The 15,887-nt window shown below is 42.5% G+C and overlaps 1 protein-coding gene across 1 annotated transcript in view; it reads right to left on the reverse strand.

Annotated features, from left to right (window-relative positions):
* Positions 1-15,887, reverse strand: part of DNAH11 (dynein axonemal heavy chain 11) — a 132,255-nt gene that overhangs the window by 874 nt on the left and 115,494 nt on the right. Inside the window, 9 exon segments of the mRNA XM_040593597.1 lie at positions 987-1,050; positions 1,052-1,227; positions 4,820-4,969; positions 8,829-8,975; positions 11,309-11,553; positions 14,203-14,238; positions 14,241-14,295; positions 14,297-14,337; positions 15,403-15,500. Of these exon segments, the coding sequence (XP_040449531.1) occupies positions 987-1,050; positions 1,052-1,227; positions 4,820-4,969; positions 8,829-8,975; positions 11,309-11,553; positions 14,203-14,238; positions 14,241-14,295; positions 14,297-14,337; positions 15,403-15,500 (1,012 nt within the window).

The raw sequence follows: 15,887 nt of genomic DNA on the forward strand, positions 1-15,887 counted from the left end.
CTTCCTCCCCGCCCGCCTGCTCTGGAACTGAGACAACGTAAATGAAGAAAATTCCTAACAGTAATAATGAGCAGGAATGAAATCACAACATCAATGCAGCTCAGTCTCCATTTCAGCCCTAGCTTTGGCAGAATTGATGATGAATGCCATATGTAATTGTCCACATTCCCTAAAGTGGGTGGTAACTGATGGTGAAGAGCACAAGCTCCCCCCGGGAAATGCAGCGTTGTTTGGCTACTTGTATGCAGAGCTGTCGCCTTCCCCCCTGCAGAACCTTCATGATCTGATGGTGGTAAGAGGGGGGCGGGGGGCAGGAGGGGCAGGGAAAAGGATGCCCAGAGGAAAAGAAGGGAGAAAAGGATGGAGAGCTGCACAACAAAAGTGGCAGTCACAGAGGAATTTAACTCTCATAAGGATGAGGAGCTGAAGGCTCAGTCCCATGATATGCCAGCTTTGGGGGCATTTGGACATAGTTTCTCAGGTCTAAAAGGAAAGTGCAGAAGACAGCAGGGTCTGATAACAGAACTAGCTGAGATACATTCTCCTTTCCTGCTCATCCTTTATTAATTTAATCTAGTAAGTACAGCACCAGTGCTGTTCCATGCTTAAAAACCAGTCCTTTGCATTCTTCTGCAATCAGTTTGGCTTTACTAAGGTATCTGGGTGTCTGAGATACCTGGACTATGAACAGAACCACAGTGCCCCGGTTAACTCCCTATTAAGTGACAAAGCTTATCTTTATATTAGGGTTGGTCCCTTCAACCCAGCATCTGACAGCTTATAAGGTAGTAACGTTACTGTTCTGCTAAACCTCAGATTTGGTACAAGAGAGGTGCTTTGGCTAAGAGATGGTCAGCCAGCCAGCCAGCCTCCTTGCCCAGATTTCACCTCTTCATACTACCAGAAAACAAAATCCCATAGAAATGAAGTCTCTTGCTGAAATAATAGTTGTTAACAGCACTGACAACACGCCAGATGAACTTTACCTTTTCCTCTGCAGACTGGCCTGATCTGTCTCCTGTGAATGAATTCATGGGTTGCATTTCCAAGAGTTTTGAAGAGATTATCTGGCGTTGCTGTCAAGTATCCCATCTCAGCATTGGGGTGCAGCCCGTACAGTACAGCGCTTTCAGATGGTAGCATTTCATCTGTGTATTCATGGTATCCAGCATAATCCAGATTTGATGGGGTGAAGAAACCTGGTGCCACAGCCAGTTCCCCTAAAAGCTTCAGTAAAAGAATCGATAATGTTATTGATAATGCTGTCACCAGTTCTCAAAACATTCTTCTGCATCTACAAAGTTTCAGAAATCTGTCTGGAGTTTATCAACATGACACCTATATGTTCTGATACAGCAAAACAGGGTTACCAAACTATTTTTAGCAGTTATTATTTGCACACTTTTTAGACATTCCCATTTTCTGTAGTACTGAAATACTGTTGCTGCTTCCTTCATGAGGATGCGCTGAGTTTAAGGACTGTCATTACTGAGGCAAGCGTATTTTAAGTATTTCTGCATCCCCATAGCAGATAAGCAGGGGTTATCAGCCGTTCTGCAGATCAGAGACTGACAGACACAGACAGTCACACAGGACACCTGTGCAAGAGGCACGACTGGTGCCTCAACTCACCTGAACCCCCATCCTAATACATGAGCCACAACATTAATTCTATTTAGTGCGTTGTTAACTAGGGGCTTTGCAGAAACACACTGCGCTCACAAAAAAAACCCCAAAAAAGCCACAAAACCAAACCATTAAAGAGGTCACAGGGAGAGACAGGTAAGTGGAGTGTGGAAATGGGATAGCACACACCAGTATAAGAGCAATCTCAGCTTGTCAGGAACTGTGACCCCAATCCACTTTCCACAGAAATGGTGGCCACTTGGAGCACTTCTTTATGTGTTGATGCTCCCTTCCTTTCTCTTCTACCTTCTGTTAACACCCAGGAGCTGGAAAAGAAAAGAAAAACAACCTACTCCACTACATCTCTCCGAAGGCAGAAGTCTTGCGCAGGGTTTTGTACTGCTGCTTTGGCCTCAGTAAGATAGACAGTGGCGATCATTTTCACAGCAGAAAAAATTAAGGTCTTAATCAGCTTAATATTGAACCAAACACTATTAACTGCACCATTTCTGTAGAACAGGCAGGCCCCGCCCCTTCAGGATATTAACGATAAGGCTCGGAACTTTGGAGCCGGTAAAGAATTAAGTAGGTAGAGAGGAGTTTGGCGAGATGTCCTCTTGGCGGGCTGCCCTCCTACCGACGACAGGACAGAATAAAAGCTGTAGCAATCACATTTATTTTCCAGGCTCCCCCAGCTCCTGCACTGCGAGGACCTCACTGGATTCAAAGAGTTTCTCTGAACTTACTGTCACAGAGCTGCCTGGGATTTAAAGCAGACTTGCAAGTTGTTTCTGCTGAAAAATATTTCTGGCTCTAAGTGGTACTTCTCACAGGAGCTATTTCTTCCTAATGCAGGGTCCACTCCACAAAATCACAATAAATTTAACGGCCTCTGGCATTTAGAACAGTCAACAACAAGCTGCTGCTCACAGTAACACCAGTAAGCACTTATTTCTGAAGTAATTTTGGTTCTGCAACCAGCGATTTACCTGCGCCTGAACCTGCACCACTGACCTTACCCACAATAAGCTGCGTCTTAAGACACCACTTTGAAGCAGCGCTGAGGTTCTGACAAAAGCCCTGTTATCCACCTCGCGTGGAAGATCAATTCTGTCAGACAATCTGTACTCACCAGTCGCTCTGTTGGCACTTCAACTGGGTTTTACTGTATTCATGGGAGTCACATACGCAGAGGGAGGCTGCAGGTTATGGGGGCTCAGAGCAGGAACTCACCATCCTTCCGTCCTTACTGCAGATCCCAGATGAGGTACAGCAAAGATGATGTATAGTGGTTTATTCTAACGCACCTTGTGGAATTAATTTATAGCTAGAAGAACTCATTGGTAATGCCAATAAGTAAAAGAGAAGGTGAAGTCCCCAGTGAACACAAAGCACCAGCGCTGACGAAAGGCATTGCCATCCCGTTTGCATTCATTTGGCTACCAGTCAATGAATAATTTTCTGGTTTTGCTTGTACTTCAGAGCTCTAACATTTTCCAGTTACAGCAAAAAGCCCGGAAAGCTATCTTACTGTTTAAAACACCAGTGGATCCACACTCAGGGTTGGGTCCCTAAACTTTCCGAAGGCCATACAAATAGCAGTGATTCTGCTCAGGTTTCACTACCTATACTTATTTTACAATTATTTGAATGAAAGTTCAGGCTTGTGAAGGTTAATGGACTGCCTAAACTGGAAGTAGTAATTCTTTACTTATCCATAGGCTAGAGGTAGAGCCGAAGCCAGCGGGATGAGCTTCCCACCATGCCCTCCCGACCCCAGCTGTCATTTGGAGAAATCAGCCTCCGCCGAGGTCAGGAGCGCAGTGGTGTTTAGCCTTTCCATCTCCATGGCAACTTACTCTTGGGCATCTTCTTCTGAGCAGTTACTTCCAATTGCCTTCATCTGAGTGTGGCTCCTTGACACATGGACGCCCACGCGCCAGGGACCGGGGAGGCACCAGCAGGCTCCCCTCGCTCGCAGCTGAAAGGCCGGCTTCAGCCAAGGGTGAAAAGTGCACTTTGCCCAAGTTAGCCCGGCTCCGCAAATGACCTGCTCACGCGTAACACGCTAATTTATTTATTTTTTTTTTCCTCCCAGATAAGCTTTTTACGTTTGGACAATGAACTATAACAAGTCTTGGAAAGGGCCCTTGAAAAATCTCTTGGCTGTTTTTAGCAAATTGTGTACAATCAGTTCTCTAAAGTGACTGGTTCAGCAGCTTAGGAGAAGCAGCCAGTTGCTTTTTTCTTTATTATATATATATTTACAGACACACACACATATAAATCTATGTATGCAATACACATTTTATATAAATGTGTGTATATAGAAACAGATTAGTAGTTTACATGCAAGACTTTCGAGAGCCGAAGTTAAAGCAAGATTTTCTTTTTGTAGCCTCAAAAGTTCTAACGTTTGTTTCTGATAAGAAGCAACTTTGGCAATCTTGCACCTTGGACTCATGGATGCTCCACATACACTCCTGTCCAGGACAAAAACCCAGCTGTGAAATTTGAATAATTCAGTATATATCAACTGGTTATCATCTGATAAAGCTACAAAAACAGATATATGAGAGAGCGGTGGGAAAGGAGAAACAATTTTACAAGCTGTTTTCCACATTTTGGCATCAGGAAAACAGAAGGAAATGTATAGCATTTCCATTCTGTTATTTTTCTGGAGAAGAAAACATACGGACAGTAGATGTAAGGTTTGAGGATAGCACCATTCTGGATTGCTGTAATTGGTGAGTTAACTATCAGTTACGTTGATTAAAAAGCAGTTCCATAAAATATAGTCTCCTGTGTCCACCCAGACCCTTCCAAATGGAAGCACCTTAAAAGAGAATAGTTCTGTTAGGAAAATGGAAACCTAGAGGTACTACTTTCTAACGGCTATACAAGCAGTGTCACAAAACACTTAACTCGAGTTGCCAAGTAAGGGTGCTTCCAAAAGTATCTAACCGAGCCATAGGCCAAGTCAGAAACCCCCACAGTCAAAATCTGCTCATGATGAATCATTGCACTAATTACAAGTTGGAGAACGTTTTCCCCCCACAGCCTGACAAGGGCTGCAGAGATGAGAAAGTTTGTGGTCTCCTCCACAAGGGTCCCATTCTGAAAGATGACTTTCTCTTGGGCTGAACATACTATATACATGTTCGGAGCTTTCGGCATATATGAAAGTTCTTACCGCAGGTGGGCTGATGAGTTCTTGCAGATACATACAGCAGAGCCTGCGATTCCAGGCATCGGTGATGTGGCCAACATACATGATCTCGCTAAAGAGGGAACACAAGTCTCCCTGTGGAACCCACCCAGGGGAACAGAACGCATCACTGAATAAAACAGGTCAGCTTTCTAAAGGACAAACCAAAGCTGCTCAGAATAAAAGCTGTTAAAAGAAACAAAAGAAATTCAAATACTTCCTTCCAGAAAGCTTCATGGTTATGTATTCGTATTGCCAGGGTTTGCTTGTTTAGCAAATAATTACACTGAAACAGATTTGTTTCAGTCTGGTGAGAGGTATCTATAAATATCTGAGTAAAAACACCAAGTTTGCGACTAAAATTCAATAACGGTGTAAAGTGTGTCATCTGGGCCTTATGTCATGTTTTCTACCTTATCCCTTATAAAAAGCTTTTAAGTGAAAAGTACATTTTCAAAACACCACATGATATAAGAGAATATAACTCATTAACAAGTGCATGTATTTTCCCATACAGATCTTTAAAATCATAATCCTCTTGAGTGACAGGAAGGTAACCTACTGTGCCTTTCTTAGGGAAAAATAAAAAACTCGTATCTGATTGCAGTCTTTTATGTCTCCTCACTAGGAAACACTCAGTAACTGAAATTCTACGTTGTTTGAATTTGGGATGTATTCAAGAACTTCAGAAAAAATTGAATTAATATTAATCCCATTACTACCACATCACATAAGCATTATGTTTATTGTAGAACTCTATTCATAATGCCACTGTTACAGCGTGTGATTAACAGTGGTAAAACATTTTATTCAAGGAACTACTGTCTCTGTTTTATTTGGCTTCACAGAGTTTGAAGCTTCTTTTTGATAGATACTCTTTGGTTTGCAAAATATGCCAGTCTGTGATGAAGCCTTTCCAGACAGGAACCTTTACACCCTTGAGGGCAGTATTTGCTTCCCAACAATTCAAAGAAAACTTAATTATAGGCTTTAAATATTGCATGATGTGACAGAACAGAACAAGTAAAATAGCTGCAGCTATTCCAGCCTGCCTGCTACAAGTTTATTTGAATTTGAATATGTGAAACACTAATCCATTTTTCTTTTAAACAGGTTTGAAGAGAATGGTAAAAGAAGGAAAAAAAAGGCCACTGGAATATAATATGCAATGCTGCGTGCTGGTGATGAGAAGCCTCAGCAGAGAATCCCCGTGAAAAATGCCAACAACTTGGATTTAGAATGAAGCGTTCTTGTAGTTAGAATAAACCTGCTTTTCTCTTTGTTGGCAACAGAAACATGTTTCAGGTTTTCCTAATTCCATATCTATTTATCTAAAGAAATGGCTTTTTCCTTTGTCTTTTAAAAAAGTATATCAATATTCTAACTCGGTACAAGCTCATTCAGCTGCACACTCTTGGGACATTGATTACACTGGGATAGTCAAATCTGGTGATCCAAAAGGGACACTTTTGCTAGCGTGAGAAAACTGAGGGGTTTGCATTAGAAATATTTCAGGCTCTCAGGTTTGCATAATTGCCATTGTACTCTATAGGAAACTGGTCTGTTGTACTCAAAACCCCACTGAGCCGTTGCTCAATGTACGGATATGGTGAGAATGGGGTCCATATCCCCCTCCCACATTGAATGATAGAACCTGTGTATGGGGATCAGAAGGCAGAGTGGGAAGAGCAGGACAATGAGGCAGGATCAGGCATTCTGCACTTCATCTGAGGGGACCTTAATATCAGAGGTTGGTGTGGTGGAGCTTCTCTGGCAACAGGAAAATGGGTTAAGTCAGACTGAGGTGCGAGAAGATGAAATACTCACAGGGAAGCACCACGAACAAGTGATGAGGGAGTCAGAGCAATTTTCAGCAGCTGACGGGCTGATGGGCTGGCTCAGGTTTCCCAGTTCATGCTTTCTGGTCAATCCCTAATTGTCTTAAACAAAACTGTCCCCAAAAGATACTCAACTGGGAGATGTTATATATATATATACACACACACACACAAAAATACACACATACAGAGTCATATACATGTATATATACAGAAAAAGTCATGCTTTTTAAAAACTATTACCTCTTTTCTCTCTCCAATACCTATGTTAAACATGCTCACAAAGCCACAGTGTCATGAATCACTAACCAATGCAATCAGAAGGGCCAATAAGCAATATTACCAAGAGGAGAGAAGAAATAATTCTCACTCTTACAAGACCTTTCTAGTACTCCCTGTCATCAGAATTCTCCCTCTCATTAATTAGCAAAATTAATTACCCAGCTTATGAATTGTGGTTTGAAAAGAACAGAGCTTAAAGCAGCAAGATTTATTAGCAAAGAACACTACGGGCTGGAATAAGCTGATTTTATAGACTTGTTTTCTAAATGGGGCACATTATTAAATCATCACTATAAAATTAAGCAATTATTTCACTGACACCAAGTACCACAGAAAGGAAATACAATTTCATGTCCTGTTAGCTAAATAAAGGTCAGTAAGGGTAAGAAGAAAAAAAAGGAAAATTAATTTCTAAGACTAAATACAAGATGGGAGATATGGAAAAAATATCATCAAGGGGTGACATTTCTCTCTCTTTTTTCTTTATAAATACCTCTTAAATGTCTTTAAATTACTAAAATGGGAGGACCTATTCAGTAATATCCTACATCATTCAGTAATAAATAATTATTGCTTTTATTTAAGCATTTCATATACAGAACTTACACAAATGACCTCAACTGAGTATTTAAACTATACAAGTGTGAAATATGCTGTAGCTTAGAAATAAAATCACTCATCTACCCTTAACTTTGACTCAAGGGGAACATTACTGAGAAAGTCACAACAAGGTGGCATCCTTAATACATAATAATGACACATGCAGGAAATGCACCATTATTTATACATGTGACGTGCTGTAAATTGCTTCCATCATCAGAACTAATTGTAGTGATTATTAATGTAGTGTTATGAACTGTCAGAATTGCTGTATGTAATTACATTTGTGCAAATGCTTCATTACCTGCCTAATGAATTTGGCATACATGCACATGTAAACCACTGTTTTTGTTAACATAATGAAGGGCATTTTTTTCCCCTTAGCTACCGATGTGGAACTGGTTTGACCTATATTACAAAGTTCAAGCATCCGCTGCCAGAACATAACCCACAATCCCACCCACCCCCTCCCCCTCTGATCTGGAGTATTTTCAACCTGTCCGGGTGTTGGCTGGGATAGAGTTAATTTTCTTCCTACTAGCTGGCATAGCACTGTGGTTTGGATTTAGGATGAGAATAATGTTGATTATACACTGATGTTTTAATTGTTGCTAAGCAGTCTTTAGACTAAGTCAGGGACTTTTCAGCTTCTCATAGTACCCCACCGGTGAGCAGGCTGGGGGGCACAAGAAGCTGGGAGCAAACACAGCCAGGACAGCTGACACATGCCCAGTGCACAAACTGGGGGAAAAGCGGGCTGGGGGCCCCTGCTGCGGAACTGGCTGGGCATCGGTCAGCAGGTGCTGAGCAATTGCATCGTGCATCATTTGGTTTGTATAATCCAATCCTTTGCATTGTGCATCACTTGGTTTGTATATTCCAGTTCTTTGCATTGTGCATCACTTGTTTTGTATATTCCAATTCTTTTATCATTATTATTATTTTCCCTTCCTTTTCTCTCCCATTAAACTGTCTTTATCTCAACCCATGGATTTTACATTTTTTACCAATTCTCTCCCCAATCCCACCATGTGTGCGGGGAGTGACAGAACGGCTGTGTGGTGGTTAACTGCCCGTCGGGCTAAACCACGACACATACTTGGCGGCAGCATCCTGCAATGCCAGCTGCTTACACAGCAGCTTCAGAGGAAGAATTCTGTCCCCCTTATTCAGTATAAACGGCTGATTGAGTTGAAATGACCTTGGCGGGGGGTTACCCGACTACTTCGTACCTTTGTATGGGTCCTCTAAATAGCGGCAGAGGGCAGCGATACAGACGGCGGGCAGCACCGAACAGGACCCCTTCTGTAACAGCCCTGAAGGTCAAGCTTCAGTCTCCCAGCAAGGCAAGTGTGAAAACAGCACAGAGGAAAAAGCACGCTTTCAAATTCCCCTTCTCCGGTGCACAGTTCCAGGGTATCCTGCCGAAGAAGACAGGAATGTATTTACCGAGTCAACCGGCAGCAGCGTTCCCGTTACCGATGGCGTGCCTGCCTCAGCTGCCCACAGCAGCACTCACAGGCCTGGGGTTTGAAAGAGAATGAGAAATGGGTTTCCTAGTGATCAGTGACTATTAGACTGTATTTTTTGGAGTGATCCCCAGATGCAGACGTGTTGATGGTTATCTCTTTATTTCCAGATGTCCCTTAGGAAAGGAGAGCCGTTTTGCTACTGAAACCAATAAAAATAGAGACTTGAACTAAGACTCTATAAATACTACTCAGGTAACTGCTATAGTTTCTTAGCATAAATCATCCACAGACTTTATCCCATGCAGAAAATTTGCCAGGTTAACATTCATTAAAACTACTCCTTCAAATTTTACATTGTTTTCCAAAGAGTCATGTCTGAAATTGAAGTTCAGGATATTTTTTTTTTGCCTCCTTTGCCTTTTTTTTTTGCCTAGTAGAGAATCTTGGCAAGATGAGATCCTGCACAGGGCTTCAACTAGTTTTTAAATTACTGAGACAAACTATTTGGCATTTGCCTATAAAACCTGCAGGAAATCATTATTAGCTCTCTTAATATTTTTCTACCTTTTAGTTTAAGAAGTAATTGACATCAAAAAATGACTTTTGATACCCCTAAAAACATAAATGTGTGGAATGAACTTCAGAGGGATAAACCCTTGCCTATCAAAAGGAAATAGGTCATCCTGAACTGAACAACATATAACGAAGTCTGAGCAAAGGTGAAGGATTTTATGTCTGACCAAAAACCTTCCTTAAGTCAGAATCCTGAGTTTAACCACAAAAAATACGACACAAGCTTCTATCCTGAAGAAAACCACAAAACATGAAATTCATTCCACCTGGATTAGATACAGTTTGATTATGACATATGTTTTTGTCATATGAAAAATATGACATATTTTTTCCCCCAAAAATTTAAAATACCTGAACTAGAAATACATTAAAGGCAGTGTCTGCACAGGAATTTTTAGTAAGCCACAAACACCCATGGCTCAAAATAATGGGGGAGAAAAGAGAGTTTTCTGAAGTATCAAATTTAGAAATTAGCTAATTAAAATACATACACATATATATTTTTCTTGAACTGAACACTGCCCGAAGTAGGACGACAATGTGTATGAATTGCCTTTATCTAGCTTCTTCTGCTTTCTTTCAAAAATATTATTATAATAAGTTATAAAAAAAAGAAAAACATTGCTGTATTAATTGCTGCCTGTTTAGCTACAAACCCACAGCCATTCTTCCTTCTCACGAGCGTATTTCTGAATCATCTCATACCATCAAAATCAATTAATTTGTAGCCAAGGTAGCTCTGACGTGGATCTTTTAGCGCACAGCTCTTTTTTCTAGGCATTGGTTAGCAGAGTTCCCTTTAACAGAAACGCAGCCTTTTCACATCCAGGCTCTGCCTTTATGTGCTCAGTGCTCAAATAAATGCATGTTGATGCGTTGCCGGAAGGCTGAAGTGTACAGTTATGGTTGCCTTTATCATGGTCTGCTTTGCTGACACGAATAAGCTCGCTGCCTCCAGCGCTTCCACTGCTGCAGGGAAGCCGACCTGCGCTGAGCCTGAAGATCTGCACACGCTCCCTGGGGTAACAGGCAGGGAGTGTGTGCAGGGGGACCCAGGGGGAGGGAAGCCACGCACGTCCAGTGACACCCCTGTTCTCCACATTCTCACGTCTTCTTTCTCCTACTTCTGCCCACCCACCCAGCAACTCCACAGAAACTCATGCAGGAGAAGAGTGAAAGACAAAACAACAAACAGTGCGTAACCCTTGCTCATTAATTTCTTTCTTTATGCCTGACTACAGGAACCCACACAGGGTCCTGAGCCATGGCCCAAACATCCAGGTCCATCAATCCACTCTGCAGAAGGGACACGGTCAGACCGAATTTAGAGCGGAGCAAAGTCCGCTAGTACCACTGAGTGAAAGAGCTCTGACTTCACAGCATAGACAGCTTTTTTGATGAGACTGAAAGTTGGTGTGACAAATGCACCTCAATCTTTGTAAGCATACCTATGCATGCCTATATTGGAGAACACAAACATACGCATCACTGTAACGCCCTTCCTCCTGCTCAACACTGACGGGCAACACGGAGGCAGCACGAGGCACAGAGGGTTGGCACCCTGCAGCTGTCAGGTTAGCTCGGAAGCACAAAGATCCAAAAGTTCTGGTCTCCTAGAAAGTGGTCATCAACGTTATCGCTTCTCCCCATGGGGAAAGGAGTAATTAAAACGACTGGGAAAAACAAAGAAAAGTACCTCATACTTTTACCTGGTCAGAACTGTAGAGCACAGCATGCAAATTAGCCAGCATCCCTACAGGAGGCTCACTGGTAATTGTAATCGAGTTTCCTACTGTTCCCTGAGGAATAACGTGCTCTTCTGGGGTTGGAGCTGGTTCAGCACTAACACAGACATGGAAATCAGGATGACTTTTTTCACTGTATTGCTCAAGGAGTTTTTCCAAGGTTCCTAGCCACTTGGCTACTAGATGAATATTGTGTTGAAAAACAGCCACTATGGTTATTGTGAGAAAAATAATAAATATGTTATCCTTAAGACATAGTTACTATGACTTTACTTTACAATGGAATATTGTTAATTAATTCAAAGCATCCTTTTATTATTAAATAAATTGATAATACAAAGAAACCTGAAGATTCTTAGCTACTGCCACTTCTTGGTATGTGTTAAAATAGCAGAAGTTTCACCACTAGCCTCTGAAGTTTCAGGCCTTGATGCTGAAGCTAAAGAAAGTATTACAAACTCGGGTTTAAGTGATCTGGGGGCGTAGGTGATACCACATGTAAAGGTAAGCATAACTCAGCAGACACGTAGACTACTTAAATTTCCTGTAGAACTGGGACCTAGAACAAAACATGTGGAATGCATACCAGGAACAAGACTGGAGAAGTGCTAGACAAGGAAAAATGTTTACAGCTATCCTGCTACTTTAAAAATATGTTTCATACCACTTCAGAACCTGATAGTCTTTAAGGTTCTTAATATATGAAGAGAGTGGAAAGTCATCGATGGATCAGAGTAGCGAGGTATAATGGAAAAGTATCTGCCTGCAAAGCATCTACTGGTGAAATATGGGAATATCAAGAGAAAGGTTTAAAATGTGGCTGGGCTACAGCTGTGTTCACCCTTCCATCAGCCCAGAGTCCACTTTCTTTCGTTACAACACTAGCATTTCAACACAAATTGCAGCTCAGCCATTCAGCTTCTCTCCGGCTCTTCACTGCTGTGCCAGAACCTGCCGATGGCACCGGCCTCCACCTCTGTACAGTGCAAGAGAAATTACAGTTCCATACACCAGCCAAGGAATACGATGTGTCCGTCACACTGGCTCCTGCATTACTTTATGATGAGACCTGCTGAGGGAATGTTCCCAAATTGTCCCTTGACGCGTGGAAAAAGGAACAGGGGAATGGCAAGAGAGGAAAACTTCTATATCACATCACAAGATAGCAGCCTGGCAGCACCTGCGTTTTTCTATAGGCCACATCCATCCACTGCAAAGTGTAAATGATTCAAGCCTTAATATAATAACCATTCGATACATCAGATGCCCGAGTCTGAGAAATCAATTAAGTGTAACAGAAGCATTAAACCTTTTACCAAAAAAATTCAAGCCAGTCTTTCTCCTGCCAGTTTACCAACCACTGTGCCAACTGTGTTTGCTAGGTTTGAAGCTAAAGCAATTTTTAAAGTATTTTCTAGGTCACTCAGAACTTTTTAAATATCTTAATTATACACACCCTAGTCTCCAACAAAATGCATACTAAAATACTTCAACTTTTTGCTCCAGGATATTTTTTTAAACATAAACTTATAGGGTCTTGGGGCCAAAACCCAGAAGACTGAAGCTTGAGAAGCACTGAGTACATCCAAATCCCACTAGCCCTGGCTAGATTAGCACCATTTGGGATTTGGTCTAACATCTTTATGTAGTCTCCTTTTGGACTTTCCCCAGTCCTTCACTATCAAAAATCTTCACAGCAAAACTGCCACCTCTCTCCTCCCTCAGAAGCCAGGCACGATGGGCCGGAAGATGCAGGAGGTCTGTAACACTCAAAGCCCCCCTGATGTTCCCCACTTATCCCTGCGGCTTCGGATACACAACACTGCTGATTTCCCATTTACCTGTCCCCAGGGCAGCTGAGAACTCTGAAATTGCCCTGAAAACCCAACTCTGCTCTTTCCTTCGTAACAACATTTCTATGCTCCCTAGCAGAAAAGCAGGGTTATTTTCAGACTAGCGTGACTAGCTTACTCGTGCGAAACCCAGGTCGAGAATTCTTCCAGTTTCACTGTTGATGAAGGAGTCAGTTTGTACAGGTTCACACGGTGCCAAGCACGCCCAAGTCCCGCCCCCCCCATCTCACAGTGATTTTATTTCAGCCGGCAGACAGCACTGAACCTAACCCATCTCCTCATTTGTTGCAGGCAACCCGGCTGGCAGCCAAACACTGTTGGGGTTAAAGCAGAGGAGGAGGGAATCCCCCATCCCCACCACCTCCTGAATATCAAGGCCTGGAACATGCATTTCTTGTTTGGCTTCAGGGAAAAGGGGTTCCTACAAATATCCATTGGCTATTTAGCATCAGATGGTGGGAGGGGAGCACCTTTCAGTAGCACTAACGATTGCAGTGCTCCTGTCTGCTGTCACTGCGCTGGGAACTGCAGCTCGCCGGGGCACTGCACATGGCTTTGTCCACTGCAGGGGTTCTCAGCCCGCGCAGTGCTGCCCAACGCTGCGGCTGCCATCTCAGCAAAGCAGCACTCCAGGGCTAATTACGCAGCTTCCTAAGGGGGAGTCAGACCCATTTTCATTACAGTCTCCATTATGGCCCACTGAACGAAACAGGAGCTCTCAATTACACGGGGGAAGCATACGCCCAAGGACAGTCCTACCTACCCACCAGAGGCTTTCTTGTTTATTTCTCCTGTTCCTCCTGGGAGGGTGAGGACAACGTTCAGTGAAACGTATCATACACTCTGTTTATATGATGCTTATCTTGTTACAATCAAAAGCGAAAGCAAAAAGGAACAAGATTATTAGCTCTTTAAAACTTTTTCTGTAATCCACAGCATCCTCTGCTTGCATTCTGGGAACATTCCATCAACTGGGAATTCCCCACCAAAGGGGCCGTTTGACACTCACTTGGAGAAGAACCCAATGGCCATGCCTGGCACCTTTTCAATTGCCTCCTCTGTGACCATCTCCTGCCCTTATCCCAGAGAGATGTTATGTATGAAATCTTCCAGAGTCTATAGCGAACCCAAGCTTTTTGCCTGTAAAAGAAGTAATTGGGGAAGGGTGAGTGACAGAGGGGGAGGGGAAAGGAAAATTAGCAGAGCAGAAAAGAAACAGAATGATAATGCCCCCATTAATTTCACTATCACTCGTGCAATGTATATTACTTCTTCTGAAGCACTTCACTAAATCCTTACAATTTCAACAAGCAAAATTGCAAGCTCTCAACAGTAGCCTTATTGCTGGTATTAGAAAAAGCCTGCAGAAATCTGTTCCCTTGGTTTTAAGATAATGAACCTTTTGACGTTTTGATAGATGCTCGGCATTGTTACTGAGCTTTAGAAACTCTTACAGGGGGTACAGAGCAATTCCCTTATGAAAAAGGGAGCAACATGTGGTAGATATCACATCAGTTTTTTAACTGATTGGTTCAGTGGGTAAATGCACAAGCCTCTCACCTTGTGAGGCCTGAGTTTAAATTGAGCACAGTGAGGTCACAGCTGTATTAACCTGGTATTCTCACCATTGTCTGTGGGGAATAGTAATCCTAAGTATAAAGCCACAGAGCCCTATACAATTGAATATAGTTTGTATAATGACCATTATTTAGTCACAGGGGGCACAAGATTACATGAGCATGGAGAAAATTGCCCTCTGGCCCTCATCTAGTCAAAAGGTAGAAAACAGTACAAAGGAAACCTGCATTATGCCAAGCAGAGGAATGCTCGGTCTAAAATTTTCTTCATACTGTAGTGCTTATGGCCTTACACTTTTCATCCACCCCATTTACCATGAATACGGCGGGGGTGAAGAAACTTCAGAACTTGAATCTTCTGCTGAAAATAAACTGTGCCCAACTTTCCCATAGTAATGCGTACTCCATCGTACTGACAGACGATTCCAGAAGGCTTTGTTCCATTTCGTTAAAACGTACCCGTACACGTATGTATGTACAGACACCTACACATGAGCATATAACCATATATTGATTTATCTATGTTTCTAGCCCTGCATGCTCCATTTCACTTTTGAGCTCAATTTTTCTTTCTTTAATGGGAAGACGGTTGAGCGATCCTTACACCAGAGGCAAGTAGGAGGCTTACACAGTGTCTCAGTACCTTCAAGTGGGTCTGCTCCTGCAGATAGAACAAAAGACAAAGGAGTGGCTGGACTGCTCTACTCATAGACTTTTGCTAAATCTGTAGAGGAATTATAGAGGACTGTATGAAAAGTTTATTTGTTAAAAGGTTATGATGATTGTTAAATACCTAAGGGATGAAATGTTAAAAAGGAAAAGAAAAAAGAAAAGAAAAAAAAAAAGGGGGGGGGGGGGGGCGGGAATTGTAGAGGAATGAAGCTGGGTTAATTAGCATTGATAATATACAGCTGTGGGCTGGCTTCAGGGGCGGTGGGTTGGCCAATGTAGACAAGGTGCAGCTGTGGCTGGTTCTGGTAAGGGGTTGGGCAGCCAAGGAAGAGGGAGCAGCAGAGGAAGAGATGAGGAAGAAGCAGAAAGAGTGTGCACCCTGGATGAGGAGAGACTAGGAGAAGGCAGCAGAGCGACTGGCATGAACAGTATGTCAGTATG

This window comes from Falco naumanni, chromosome 4, assembly GCF_017639655.2.
Source record: "Falco naumanni isolate bFalNau1 chromosome 4, bFalNau1.pat, whole genome shotgun sequence".
In the NCBI taxonomy this organism is placed as follows: Eukaryota; Metazoa; Chordata; class Aves; order Falconiformes; family Falconidae; genus Falco; species Falco naumanni.